This window comes from Punica granatum, chromosome 8 (assembly GCF_007655135.1).
Source record: "Punica granatum isolate Tunisia-2019 chromosome 8, ASM765513v2, whole genome shotgun sequence".
NCBI classification, from domain to species: Eukaryota; Viridiplantae; Streptophyta; class Magnoliopsida; order Myrtales; family Lythraceae; genus Punica; species Punica granatum.
In genome coordinates, this window is record NC_045134.1 from 22,440,356 (window position 1) to 22,454,565 (window position 14,210).

A 14,210-nucleotide genomic window follows, 5' to 3' on the forward strand; every position below is an offset into this window, starting at 1 on the left:
CACACCATTGAAAAATTAGCAGATTTGTTGTACATCATCTAGTAATAATAATTAATTTTTTTAAAAAAAAAAATTAATAAGGTCAAAGGATAAGGATAAGTTGTTCTTTTGGGCGAGCAAAAGCCACATTCACATTTCCAGATGAGATTGTGCAATCCAACCTTAGCGCGATTTTGATTTTAAAACAAGAAGCAGAACATACACGCATCCTAAACTTTGCAACGTCGACAGTTAAACCCGAAAAGAAAGACTGCCCACTCACCACAACCCGATTGATTTTAAGCAATATACATTGTATCCAACTAGACCTAGTTGGATTAAGAACACTCGCTCGGGGTCCCTGACAGATTACACGATAATATATGAGGTGATGCATCATGGTATGAACCAGATAGTTGTTGGATGAATCTTCTTAACTATCGCCAAAAGGAAAAAGAGGCAAACAATGGAGCAGGAAACCTAAGCATTTGCTGGAGAATATATATCTCATGGCATGACAAAAGAGAACTCATACAATGAGGATGCAACATCCCGAATTTCCAACCCAGAAATATACTCAGAAGGACAAGCCGCGTGTTTTTTCACAAACAAATGAATGATGGTGAAGAAGATCAGTCTAATTTTAACAGCGGCAACATCCATATAATTAATTCTATAGTTTCTACAGAGAAGCAAACATGTATATTCCGAATCATCCATTTCAGAAAGATTAATTAGGAAGAACCAGAAAAGAGAACTGCTAATATCCACCAAAGCACAAGCACGATCATTCTTCATAAGAGAAAAAATCAACGAAAGGGTGAAGATGCTGCTATTGAACCAAAGCGAAAGACATGGAACTCTGTAGCTCCCTCACAGACATGGCAAGAGCTGGAACACGCATGTTTCGCGCGCACCATTTGGCTGTCAAAGCAAACTAAAGATCGACGTTTTTTAAATGACCAAGCAATTTCTTCAATTATGTTGAAACTCACTACCCATGCTATAGAATTGCCCACACAATAAAAGAAAATGATGTCAGACGCCCATGTTAAAACAATCCGCTATCTGCATCGCCCCCAAATCACTTCAATTGTTCGTAACCTCGTACCATGGCAAGTGAAGCATCATGCTGTTATTTTTTCTTGTACAATCTGCTCCTTTACGAGCTCTCTTATATTACAGGGCAAGTAATGAGAAGAACAACATTCCTGTTGCCCGAGATACCGTACTCGACCAAGAGACGGCTGTTATTTGGACAACAAGTACTGACCTCTTGATGTAATCTATCATGAAGAAGCAAAAAGGTTTGTCCTGAGCTTGCTCGTTTGGCCACTCAAGCAATCAAATCCACACCCGCACTGCGGGCACTCGTAGAAGTTATCAATTGAGAAAGAAGCCGATGCGATGCCCACTGAGAACTCGAGCTCATCCCCTCTCCTAACTACCTCCACTATGTTCAGCCACACGAACAGCACCTTCACACGAATCCCGCTCAGCTTTGTGAGCTTGTTCTGCGATATGTACCTGTCAATCGCATAACAATTAACAATAATAACGTATATCCACTGCCCGATCATTTGACAATTGACACCGTATCATTCAAGAATGCAACACCCGGCGCTCATTCGCCTAACCAATAAAAGCTTGAACTTTTCAAAAAGATGGCAATGATCATTCAACAATATCAAATCACATTACAGCCCGACCTCGAGATTCCATGTACACTCACTAGTTAGTTATTTGTTCCCTGTTTAACTCCATTCTACATGGTGGGACTCATCATTGTTAGACAAAATCTACAAACAAATGCATAAAAACCATTGAAATACAATCAAATGTTGGGGCAGGAGACATGAATCGATTCAATAATTAAGGTACGGCGGTCAGTCCTCTATCCTACAACGTTGAATTTCGACATATATCCGAAATTCAGAGTTGGTTTTATGAGAGTACCCGTTGATCGTGGACTTGTACTTCAACTGGTACGAGCCCTCAAGGGAGAAGCTGCAGGACCCATTGAGGTAGGCTCGGAACCGTCCCGTGTCCTCGTCGAGCTCGTACCGTGGCTCCCTTTGGGAGGAGGCCCTCCGGGAAGTTGAAGCCCTGCAGGGCCTCGTAAACCAAAGGCCGGCCACCGCCGCCGGCTGCTGCTACCGGTGACAGAAGGAGAACGAAGAGGCAGAGACTGCCGAAAGCCATACGCTTCATCGACATCGAAGCTCTACTCTCTCTCTCTCTCTCTCTCTCTCTCTCTTTCAGTCTTCAGTTTCTCTCTCTAGAAAATGGATTTGCTGGCTGTGGCTATGGAAGTGAACAGAGAGAGAGACTCAAAGGGGAAGTCGGTGGAGAGGGCGACGAGGCGACGAGGATATGGGCATGATGATGCCGGAATTCCAAAACCGCAGCGTTTGTCGTTTTCATGGGGGACGAGTTGACATGGTTTTTGCCGTCTATGGAAGGCGGAATTCCCCATTACCATTGACGTAGATTCCCATTGTAGTAGATTTCCTTGGCTTTTCTTTTGGGTTCCAGAGGAATGAAACATAAATCCTTTTAGCTAATAAAGAAATACGACAGTCTTATGAAGTATCGAAAACATGCGAGGGTGTACACTATTACACGGGTAGATTTCCTTGGCAATTAAACCAAATGGCTTGTCACTGATGAGAAGCTGGCTTGGATAGTGATGACAAAGTTCGCTTCCCTTGAGGTGTCAGATTCATATCTCTTGAAGAACTAACACAGATTTTCTGTCTAGATTGATTTGGAATATGAATGAAATGTCACTCAGAATTGAGAATTGAATCGTGCATGAGCCTTTGTTGTGCGTGTTGATTTCTTTTCCTTCCCCTTCATCTCTATGATTTTGGAACACGGTTCATATGCACAAGCCACTTTCTGTCCCAATTCCGTCTCTATGACCAAATTGAGACGGAATTGACGTGTTCGGGGTCAGAGTTGTCCGTCCATATGAGCGGAACTTTGTAGTGTTAGGAGCAGCTTAGTCAATATAGAGAAATATACCTCTCATAGCTCAACTACCGCATACATTACCTATAATTAGTCCTTGACAAACAAACTAAACTGCTACATCACCACAAAGAAAGAGCGTGGCACAGACAGACAAAGAGAGCTAGCATGGCCTCATCACGACCCTCTTATATCGCCTCATCCCATGAATACGAAGAAGTCTACGATGAAGAAGACCCCTTTTCCTTTTCACAGTCTAACCCGCATCCGCACCTCGGCATTCCTCAAAGTTCTCCACGGGAAACCCTGCCGAGGCGACCCCAACTGAGAACTTAATGTTTTGGCCCTGCCCTGACCACACGCACCACGCTGAGCCACACCATGCTCAGGACCCTGACGCTCACACCCTTCAGGTCCTCGATCCTCCCTGTCATGATCACGCCCTCGATGATGGGCTCATACCGGATCGTGTACTTGTTCTCGAGCTCGAAGCTGCACGTGGCGTTCAGCTGGGCCGAGAAACTGCCCGTCCCGGTATCCAGGTCGTATGCTGTGATCCCCTCGGGCAGGAGGCCCACTGGGAACTCGAACTGCTGGAGGACCTCATAGGCAGACGGAAAAGATGCGGCGGCGGAAGAGTCGGTGGATGCGGAGATGACGAGGAGGAGGAAGAGGAGACGACGGAAATCCATTTTTCTTCGGGGCAGAGGTAATTGTCCGGTTGTATATATGTACATAAACGAGCAAGAATGCACAGTGTTTTATAGAAACTTTGATGTACTTGAGGACAATTTGTTTGAACTTTTAATGGTAATTGTCTTTGTCTTTAGACCATAAAATTTCTTTTAACTGAAGAAGAGGGCTTACTGCAGTGAAATAAATCATTGACTCAATTGATCAAAATTAAAAGGTTTCGGATTTACTCCTCGACAGTGAATTTTTTTGTATCACTAGTATTAAAAACCCGTGCTTTGCTACGGCCTTCAAGTTTATGTTCGTCAAGATAATTGTTTATATTTAACTAAAAATATTTAAGAATTAGTTGATTTGATTATCGGATAATTACCAGATAACACAATTATTTTCTTTTTATTTTTGTACTTATAAAAAAATTAATTTTCAAATTTTCTATTTTTAATCTTAAACCATTTTTAGAACTGAAAATTATTCTCAATTTTTTCTTTATTGTTCACTTTTTGCCCTCTGTCATTTTTCTTTTCTCCAAAACATATAAATACTTGAAAAAGAAACTAGCACAATACTGCGAAGTAGTTTTATGATGAAAAATTTCATATTTCAAACATTTTGATCATATAAATTATAAAATTATTGTGACTTTATTAAGCTTTTTGTATTTGTAAATTCACAATCTCATGTTATATCCCTTGATGATTATTAAAGTAGGAATCAAATAAAAGAATTTGAAAAAAAATAAAAATATTTATTGCCCAAAATTGGTTGTAAGAGTTTTTTAAAATTATAAAGAAAGGAGGAAGATTTTTTAGATTATTTTTTGAAGAGTCACCATTTGAATGACATATGGCTTAAGCAGAGTGCCAGGAGTACTCTCCTTTAGCTTAATGTGTATATAATATATATAAACAGTTTACGTTTTTATATATATATAAATTAATTTTAAAAATTGAAAAAGAAAGAAAAAACACTTTTATTCCTATATATGAAAGTGCAAATGAATAGAGTCGATCAAATTGCTAGCTTTTGCATCAATTAATTGCTAAGTTCTTCCCATTTTTCTATAATTTCATAATCATTATATATGCATATAATAAGAAATAAAAATAATTCGGGAGTTTTTACTTGATAATCTATTAGCTCTAAACCATGGATTCATTGAGACATTTTTGTTGATTGGGATAATTTTATGAATTCAAATAGAAAGTAGGTCATTCATTTTCTACTTGTAGGTCTATATTTTTAGCACTAACTTTACAGTAACCTAATAGGGCTACTCATATAAAATAAATTATATTTAAGGATATCTATATTTTTTAACGTTTAAACTATAATAAAAATTGATTTGAGTCATATATTAAAACATCATTCTATTTGTGTTTGCTACTCTTCTTTATAAGCCTTTCAAAACTCTACTTTAGTTTATATAGAATATTTTATCTCATTTTACTTATTTTTGTATTAAATTTATAACCTCTCTTATTACTTAAAAAAATTAATCTAATTTCTTTTTCGGTTATAAAGAGAAAAAATGTGAACGAAGTTAGTATAAGAAGGAGGAAAGTAAAATGGTACGAGAATTCCTGGAGCCGAACCCATATCTCTCATTTCGAGTTAAGGGTAAGTTCCCGTGCCACTAATCGGGTCCCTTTCTTTGTATTAAGCCAAATAATAGCCTCCATCTAAATTTGAAAAAGGAGATATAATGCAATAGTCCACGTATAACGGATAATTTTGAAATTTCAGATTCGATTCTTATTATTGAATTTCTATTGGGTTTATACGGGTTCGAGTCCATTTACACTTAAAAGCTCAAACTAATAAGTCGTGGTACTCAAGCCTCGTATAAACTAATGGTTGTTCTTTCATCTTTTCAATGTGGTATTATAATTCCCAACACTCATCATTACGTGCAACATGTGGTCTATTTCTACCTATACATTGTCACGTAGCCTTAAACACCAACTCTTCAACAATTGACCTTGAGCCGAGCTCTTCTTCGGTGCTCGGGCGATGGGGGATTAACACGAGGCGCACTTTGGCTGCACCCAACATATTGGGCTTGGCGTGGTGTGGGTGCCACATGCGCGTGGGCCTGTATACGCGTAACCACGGCTCTGATACCATATTGAATTTTCATTAAGCTTAGTTTTGTTCATTTTCACTTAAAAGTTCAAGCTAATAAATGGTTATACCCAAATCTCATATAAATCAATGGTTGTTTTTTCATCTTTTTAATGTGGGATTATAATTCTCAACTCTTATTATGAAACTACATGTATCCTTTTATTAAATTTTATGCACTTTTTTATACTAAATTCATAGGTCCCATTTTTTTATTATAAACTCGTGTTTTTTTTTGTAATCGAAAAAAAAAATTCTCAACTTGAGAATTTAAACAAATTTGCCACCTGGAGCAACCTCTTATAGGTATATGCTTTCCAAGTAAAACTGAGCATCGACACTCCTCGAGCACTGAGAAGCGAGGATCGGGCAGAGAGAGGGACAGGTGCTTTCCACTTCTTGAAACGTGTAGGTGCCCACTTGACATGTCGCATGGAACATGTTTTGTTTCAAGAACAGCTGCCCCTGCAAGCGTACATGCAATATTACATGAGAAAGAGAAACTATAGATATAATTTTTTTTTTAGTGAAAGAGAAACTATATATATATAATGTTGCATAAAGAGAGATTGTTGTGTGAATTGGCTTGCGACGAGATTCGTCTCTTCGTCATTGGATTTTCACTTCTTTTTTTTTTGTTTTGTTGATTCCTTATGGTGTAGACCCTCTGTTACTAGACAATATTTCTGGAACATCTATATCCCGTTTTTGTATCTTTTAATTTTCTTTGGCCTACCCCTGTCTATCTAAAAAAAACAGTAAAAGAATTATTTAATAGTGCAAATTCCACAAATACTCTATGTACTTTCGTCGAAGAATAGTGATATCCCAGACTGTTTCAAGAAGTACACCTTCTGTTTAACATCGCTGACACCGCTAGAAATTTTTTCATGGGCTCAAACGCCCCCTTAGAGTTTCAAAAGGTCATGTTATACCACTGATGAGTGGCTCAATGTCCATTTTTAGAATTCACAAGGGGTATCAACGTCCTTAAATAGAGATATTATCGTCCTAGTTTAATAGAGGGTGCCACTACCTTTTAACGAGACTATATATGGTATTTGTAGAACTTACCCAAAAGTTAATATAATTTTGACTCGAAGTTTTTTCTTGGGGGATTGAATTTTGCCTCAAAGTTCATATCGTGGCATAGTACAAGATTTTCTGAAATTATTACTTCTAGTAAGATTTAAGCTTTGATTTCCCGTAAAAACGTACGAGTTAGCTGGCATTCTATCGATAAAATGTCCGACATCTCTATTTTCTTTTTCTTTTCTTTTTTTTGGTGAAACAGACGACCAAATTCTAAAAAGTTCGTGAAGTTCATATCTCTTATTAGGGATCGGGTTTTGAGCCCGACATCTAATGGGCCGTGAGGGCCTCTCAAGCCCACTACAGGGCGAAGCTCAGCTAGGCTCAACGGAGCCTAGGGAGGGCCTAGCGCAGCATGCGGCTGGCCTGTGTCGGTGTGGAACTCAAATATCCTTCCTGATTTGAGAAGATACAATATCCAGGTAATATATCGAGAATCCCATTGAGTAAAGTAACAAATATTTTCATGATCGTGTATAAATATCAAGGTACATTCATCGTCCATAATTTACGTACTATTGTTCTTGTGAGAACTCCAGTTGACTTGAGCATTGGAGATGAAAATTGAGCCAATACTCCGATCTTCCGCTTTTACAGGTTGTTCGAGAGCACGAGGATCACACGTACATTGAACTCGAATCACAGTTCTGTAACATTGATGCCGTCTGTGGGAATCGTACGAAAAGTTTAGGATTTTGTCTGTTCTTGTTCGTGTTGGAAGACATCAAAGCTGCAAGGATGGTTGTGACTAGAAACCAGGAAAATTTAAGTCTACATACCGTACCCACCTTTGTGTTTTTATTTTGGTTCAACACACGCCCACCCATAACATGCGGAAACTTAATGAATTTTTCGACCAAAATCCCTTCAAGATGGTTTCTTTGGCAACAATTAAACATGACATGTATATTTAATTAAAATATTCCATTCGTAAAATTTTAGGGCTTGAATGCGTATATGTAAACTATATGGTGCCAAATAGATTTTGTGTGAAATTTTAGGACACACAAAGGCAATTAGAGCAACTTTGGGCCATAGCCATAAGAAATATTTCACTTACCCAAACTAATTACAAATTTTGTACCTTCACAGGTGAAACGAGAATTTAAGAAATGTGCAAGATGGATGAAAACTTTATTGAAGTGGCTATACAAAGAACTCAAAGAGAGTCTAGAGACTAAGGAAGGAGCTAAAATGGCAATCGAGGCGACGATGGTATTATTCGGATCGAGAGGAGCACATCCTCGATAAAATCAATGGGCCGTTGAGAATACTGCAACGTCGAGCCATTGGCTTTAAATTTGACGCTAATTGGGAGTTAATCCAAGTTTCTTTGGCTTTTCTTAGTCGTGTAGTTAATTTTCGTCAATTTTATTGTAGGTCCTTTCACTATTTTTCACTTGCCTTTCATGTAGTTCGAGTAATTTCGTGTCAGAAAAATACTGAGAAGTGGAGCTGCAGCCGCGCACGAAAAATACAGCAGCAGCCACGCGAATCTGTACTTCCGCACTCAAGGTTAGGTCGCAGGGTGCAAGAGCCGCAGCTGTCAAAAATAGGAGCTGCAGCCTTCACGCCCTTAACCAAAATTCTTATGCCGAATTGGAGCTTGCTAGTACGTCACTTTGAATTGCTTTGAAGCATTGCATGTGCTCATCGAGTCGATATTCTACCTGCGATGTCTAATAAAAAGAGGAAGGCTGAGTCTAGGGTATGCATTTGGATAATAATTTTGCTGAAATTGTGTTTTAAAAAGATGAATCTTAGTTTGATGATGAAGTTATTGCTTGAACTGCTACAAAAGAGAGGGGAATTGAATTTAACGGCCCGAACATGAACAAATTTGTGAATGAAATTATTTGAGGTTATGGGCTCATTTTTGTCTTTCCTAAGCCTGCAAGTGTATCAGGGAGTTTTTCTCCAATATATAATAAGGGAAAGTCAAGTTCCAAACCAAAATGGTATCTTTTCAACTAAAATGAATAATGTTTTTTATTTTGTAGACTTCTTTCCATTCGATTCTCGAGTATTTCGTTTGATGATTACAATAATTTGCGTAATGATTGTGATAAGGATGATGTGCTGCGAGTAATTTGTAATGCAGGCACTGATGGAGTGGTCTCTAATTGAAACCAAGCACGATAAAGAGGAAGATGTTGAGGGAGATGGAGCTACAACCGAGAACAAATATGATGAGAAATAGAAGATAGCACGACACAACACGGCCAATTGTTCTTAGATGACCAGGTGAGTATTCTCAACCTTTCTTTTATTGTCCATAATTTTTTTTTTTGGTTGGTTTTAACATTGCGGACAGCGTTAGATTTAGGTAACTTGTTGCATGTCTGGGCGTTTTGCTATTATTGCGGAAGTTGATCGGTTGATTTTCGAGTAAACTAACAATTTGCCCATCAAGACATAGCCGTTACATCAAATCTGACATCAAAAAGGTTTTTACATCAATTTTGACATCGATCTATTAAATGTACATCATATTGCCCCTTCTGTCTGTCTGTCATTAAAAACTCGATGGAACCTTCTGACGGAAGGGGTAATATGACCTACATTTAATAATATGCAACATCAATGAGGTGAGTTTCAAGATGGTATTTTAGAATCACAATTCTAACTTAACTCTACCCACTACAAAACAAAATAACTCATACAAAGTCAAAGAGTGAGCTCCATTTATATCACTTTTTTCCACAACAAAACAACATAACACATACAAAGTCAAAGGGTGGACCCCATTTATACCACTCAAAATCAAAATCAAAATCTAATTTTAAAATTTTACTATGAAACCAAACGCAACCTAAGAAATAGAGTAACATTTAATCGTTGAATCTCGCTCCTATTTGAGCTCAAATCTTGAAAGACAAAAGTTATGCAAATGAGATCCTGTATAAGGTTTGTGCCCTGCTCTCGATCGGAAAGTGACACCGAATCACAGTTTTGGGATCTCGTCGTGGCTTGAACTTTGAAGCCATTGCCTCCAATTTGATGATTATTGTTTTAGCATCTCATGACAACAGGAGAGGAATTAAAAAGGAGAGCGCTCGCCATTGATTTCTGTCAGATCAATTTACTTGTACCATCTGGACAAAGACTCTTTGCCCCCCCCCCCACTGATCCGCTGCCTAATTGGAGGGAATAGTAAAAAAAAAAAAAAAAAGGTCGTGAAAGCCAGGCTGACTGCCCCACTTGCATTTCTGTCCATACATGAAAACGCGACCAATTATTGTGGATATGAATTCGAAGAGTTGATCCCACAATTTCTTTCACAGATTAGTTAGTCAAAAAGTTATGAAAAAGTGGCTACCAGTTGTCACTCAGTTGCATTTTTCAGAGTTGACTCAGTATTGCACATTACCTGCATTACTAAGAGATCTATCACTAGTTCGTGTTTCTCCCTCTTCGTCTTAATTCTTCCTTTGATTGTCAATCCGTTGGCTTCAACTATGGCCGAAGCGGTTCTCGGGAGTGTTGTGGAGTCCCTCACCGGACACCTTCTTTTCCTCGTCTCTCAGGAGATCGGACTAGGACGCGGTGTCAGTGCTGAGCTCTCTACTGATGTTTTGCGCCTTCAGAGAGTGACTGGAGGAGGTAGCCGGATCCTCAATGAGGTGAGTATCTTCTTCTCCTCTTCCAACCAGCTCCTTTATCCCGGTAAGATGGCTAATCGACATTGGCACGACTTGTGTTCGACGATGACGAGGTGAAGGAATATTTTTGAGATGAGGCTAATTTGGGTCTGTTGTGTCAACCAACTTCCATGCGGAGGATATTGGGAAGAAGATAGTAGGAGAATGCACCCCTAATAACAACGAAGAAATTGCAAATCCCTAGTAGCCAATTTGAGCCTTGGAATAATTCTTTTTTTTTTCGTTTAATTTGTTTATAACCTAGTTATTTGATCTTTTAACCGTGTGATGAATTAGGTTATTGGTGGTATTCATTATAAGGTTTTTAGTGAAATAGAAATTTGAGTAAAAGTACCGATTATAATATGTTTATTTGTAAGTAGTATTTCTCCTTCTTTTGGGGGGAAAAAAAAAGCCCCGGATCGATTTTACATCAAATCTGATCTAAAAATTTCTTTTACATCAATTTTGATCTTGATTTATTAAATGTACATCATATTGTCTATTCGTCTGTCTGCCGTTAAAAACTTGACGGAATCTCATGTTCTGATTGCTCTGTTAGCTCAAAGAAGTACTCCGGCATAGACCACGCTCTGAAAAGATTCGTGGAGACTAATGTTTGCGTTGGTTTCATAGTAGAATTTTAAAAATCAAATTTGATTTTGAAAAAGAGTGATATAAATGAGGCCCACCTTTTGACTTTGTATGAGTTATGTTGTTTTGTTGTAAAAAAAGTGATATAAATAGGGTCCACTTTTTGACTTTATATGAATTATTTTGTTTTGTAGTGGGTAGAGTTAAATTATTCTAAATAAGACTATGAAATCAAACGAGGCATAAACCTATCATTATGAATGACATCTGTGTCGGTCAGGATTAGCCTATTGCTGAAGTCTGTGGAAACTCATTCATTTCTGGAAGTTCATAAATTCGAAGCTCCACATTGTTCTGTGAGTGGACATTATTGGGAGAAATTTCTTGTTCAATGGTCATTAGGAAAATCCGAGTCCGACATCGAGAAAATTTCTTGTATTGAGTAGTTTGGTTAAGTACTGAAGAGCTTACTAAATTTGTGTGGCATCCAGTTGAGCTGATTCAATATTGTTGCCTTCTACCTATGTTCTTCTGGATCTAAGTAGTACCTGTTCAGATTTGAAGCTTATCCAGCTGGTTAGGTTTATCAATTCCTGATGACAATACCGGTCCGGTGAATGCTGCAGGTTCCGTTGAGAGGCCGGAGGAATGCTCGTGAGGCCATGAAGCGCTTTGGACCTGCTCCGGGTGTCCCACACCGCCACACCAAGCCTTACGTGCTATCCAAGGGGAAGAAGATTGAGAGGGCTCGCGGGAAGAGAAACGGCAGGGGCTTCCAGGTGTAATTTGGGAGGGATCCATTTCATATAGTTCTTTTTTCTCTGGCATCACCAAGGAACTAGTCATCAATCTATTTCAGCCCATTTTGTACTTCGAAACCATTCCCTCTTCGTACCCTAGATAGAATGGCCGTATTGTTTTGTGTATATTTCCATGCGTCTATACTTATTATGACGGTGTCTCCCGTGGGCGTGATCACTGCTTACATGTTTGACATGTTTGATACGAGGGAATAGAAACGGAGTAGATAGGAATTTAGCAGAGTTTGTTCGATTGCCAACTTTTTTCCTTTCGACTGTGAGATATAACAAACTAAAAATTTAAAATAGCTCTTACGTAACTATCAAGATTTTCATTATGTGCTTGTGCTATTGAACAAATAAATTATTTCACGTTGGTTTGCTTGAGTTCAATTTCTGAAGACTCAGTCTGCTTTTATAAAGGAAAAAGAAAAAAAAAAAGGGGGGTCAACTCTCGTTTTAGTTAAATGTTAGGTATGAAATGATCAACCAGTTAAGGTGTCCCACGTAAAGATTAGTTAATCATGACAATTGTTAAAGAGATGTTCAAGTGTTTCTATCCTTTACTCTCTTTTTTAAAGATAAAATAAGATAACATTGCTAATTAATTTATCTTTGGAAATGAAGTCCATCCACTAACAGTATATTATATCGCATTTGGGAAATAAAGTCCATCTACCGTTTCATTTTTGTATCATTTTAGATGTTTATATTCAAGAATTTCATATTTATTATATACAGGTTTTGGAGAAAATCCTTCTAGTGTGTGAATTTAAAATATTGGACGACCAAAACTTTTTTGATGGCCAGTTGTGAACATCAAAGAATATGAATCTATAGTCGAAAGACACAACAGAACTACTCAACATGGTTGCCAAACCTACGAAGAAAGCCTCAGGTTCCATCATTTCACATCATCCAGAACATACTAGTTCCTGATGGGTCTTCTCCTCTCCTTCTTTCGTTCTCTTCTCGCGATCGTGTTTATTCTTATCGTATGCCTGGGGGCAGTGCCTTTCCGAGTTAATGCAGGTTCGTCTCGCCTCCTCTATATTTGCAAATTGGTCATGTCAAATGTTCTGCTTTGTGCAACTTTTTTTTGTCCTCCGATATTGGAAGAGTACGTCTTAATTTAGCTAAAGCTCGCGCTCAAGATGGAAAAATGGTGTTAGTTTGGAGAAAAAAACATGTACATATCGATTTATGGTTTAATTGCAGACCCTACGAAGCCGTTCATAGGATTCGATTGGTAAGTGATCTGACAACATACACAGGCAAGAGACAGCTCCTTAAAGAGATCGGATCATTTTTCCCAAATTTAGCAGTATATATCTTTAACTTTTGCAATGAAAAAAGACGGTACTTGAATATCAGCGATTTGCTGTATGCAAAACCTGAAGATTCTTTATATATCTAAGACCTCTGAGAGCAGAAGGATCAATTCAAACCACATCTGATCATTATCGGTGTCATAAGATTTACCCATGCCGGTAAAATTCAATCGTCGCGATTGGCGTGGTGTGGACGAATCTTTTTTATGCCGAATTCGGGTAATTTGTTTTTCATTTCATGCAAAGTTAACGTAAATTATGCCAAATCTAAGGTTTTGCAGATGATGGGATAAGGAGAAATATTCGACAGAACAGAGTACAGCCAAGCCCCCCTCCACCCCCCAGGGTGAGTCAGTCTACGGTTTACATCGCGCCCGTGGCTGCTCCGCCTCCCCGAGCATCATAAGATCCACAAACGTTAATTCTATCATCCAAACAGTTCTTATACTTGATATCATCTCCCGGAAGCTGCTCGTACGATCGGATGGGAATGATCATTGTTCGGTTTGTCGGTAGGTCCTGGATCATAACTGATGCGTATGAGTCGCTTAGAATTGCTACGTAAGCCCTTATCTTGTATTTGGACATTGATTTACGACTTGATGTGCATGGATATACGTAAGTCGTTCGTTCAGGCGTTTTGTTCTTCATTACTGGTGCTTTATGAGTACATGATCGTGTCAATTTCCCATAGCAAGTGTTTTACACGGAAGAAGCGAGGGGTGCAACGGGGTTAAAATTCCAGCCCAAATTAGACTTGTCGAAATCTAGTACTAATTTGGTCTGTAAAGATCAGCCGATAATGACTTACAATTCTCAGGATGGCTTTAGTTTTCATTCGCCCTTCAACATAAAAGCCATCAAACTGTAAATTTACATCAGTCTGATGGCTTTAGTTTTCATTCGACCTGACGACATCAGATACTGGGAACGCTTAAAAACATCGACAGATCAATCCTTGAATTTCGACGCGCTTTTCCCTG

General features: G+C 38.5%; 3 protein-coding genes, 1 long non-coding RNA gene and 1 pseudogene across 25 annotated transcripts in view; 2 read left to right on the forward strand and 3 right to left on the reverse strand.

Moving 5' to 3' along the window:
- LOC116216014 (putative disease resistance protein RGA1) overlaps window positions 1-14,210 on the reverse strand; it is a 250,966-nt gene that overhangs the window by 93,734 nt on the left and 143,022 nt on the right. The window lies entirely within an intron of this gene.
- On the reverse strand, window positions 939-2,804 carry LOC116216030 (annotated as a pseudogene).
- LOC116188853 lies at window positions 3,285-3,644 on the reverse strand. Its single transcript, XM_031518313.1, has one exon. The coding sequence runs from the start codon at window positions 3,642-3,644 to the stop codon at window positions 3,285-3,287; it is 360 nt and encodes a 119-aa protein (XP_031374173.1).
- On the forward strand, window positions 10,153-12,165 carry LOC116216032 (60S ribosomal protein L18-like). Its single transcript, XM_031551951.1, has 2 exons — window positions 10,153-10,484; window positions 11,723-12,165. Exons 1-2 carry the CDS (start codon window positions 10,320-10,322, stop codon window positions 11,879-11,881), a joined length of 324 nt encoding a protein of 107 aa, XP_031407811.1. The 5' UTR covers window positions 10,153-10,319; the 3' UTR covers window positions 11,882-12,165.
- LOC116216038 lies at window positions 12,621-13,916 on the forward strand. The gene is made up of 2 exons (XR_004158613.1): window positions 12,621-12,928; window positions 13,500-13,916. It is a non-coding gene; the product is annotated as an uncharacterized LOC116216038 (long non-coding RNA).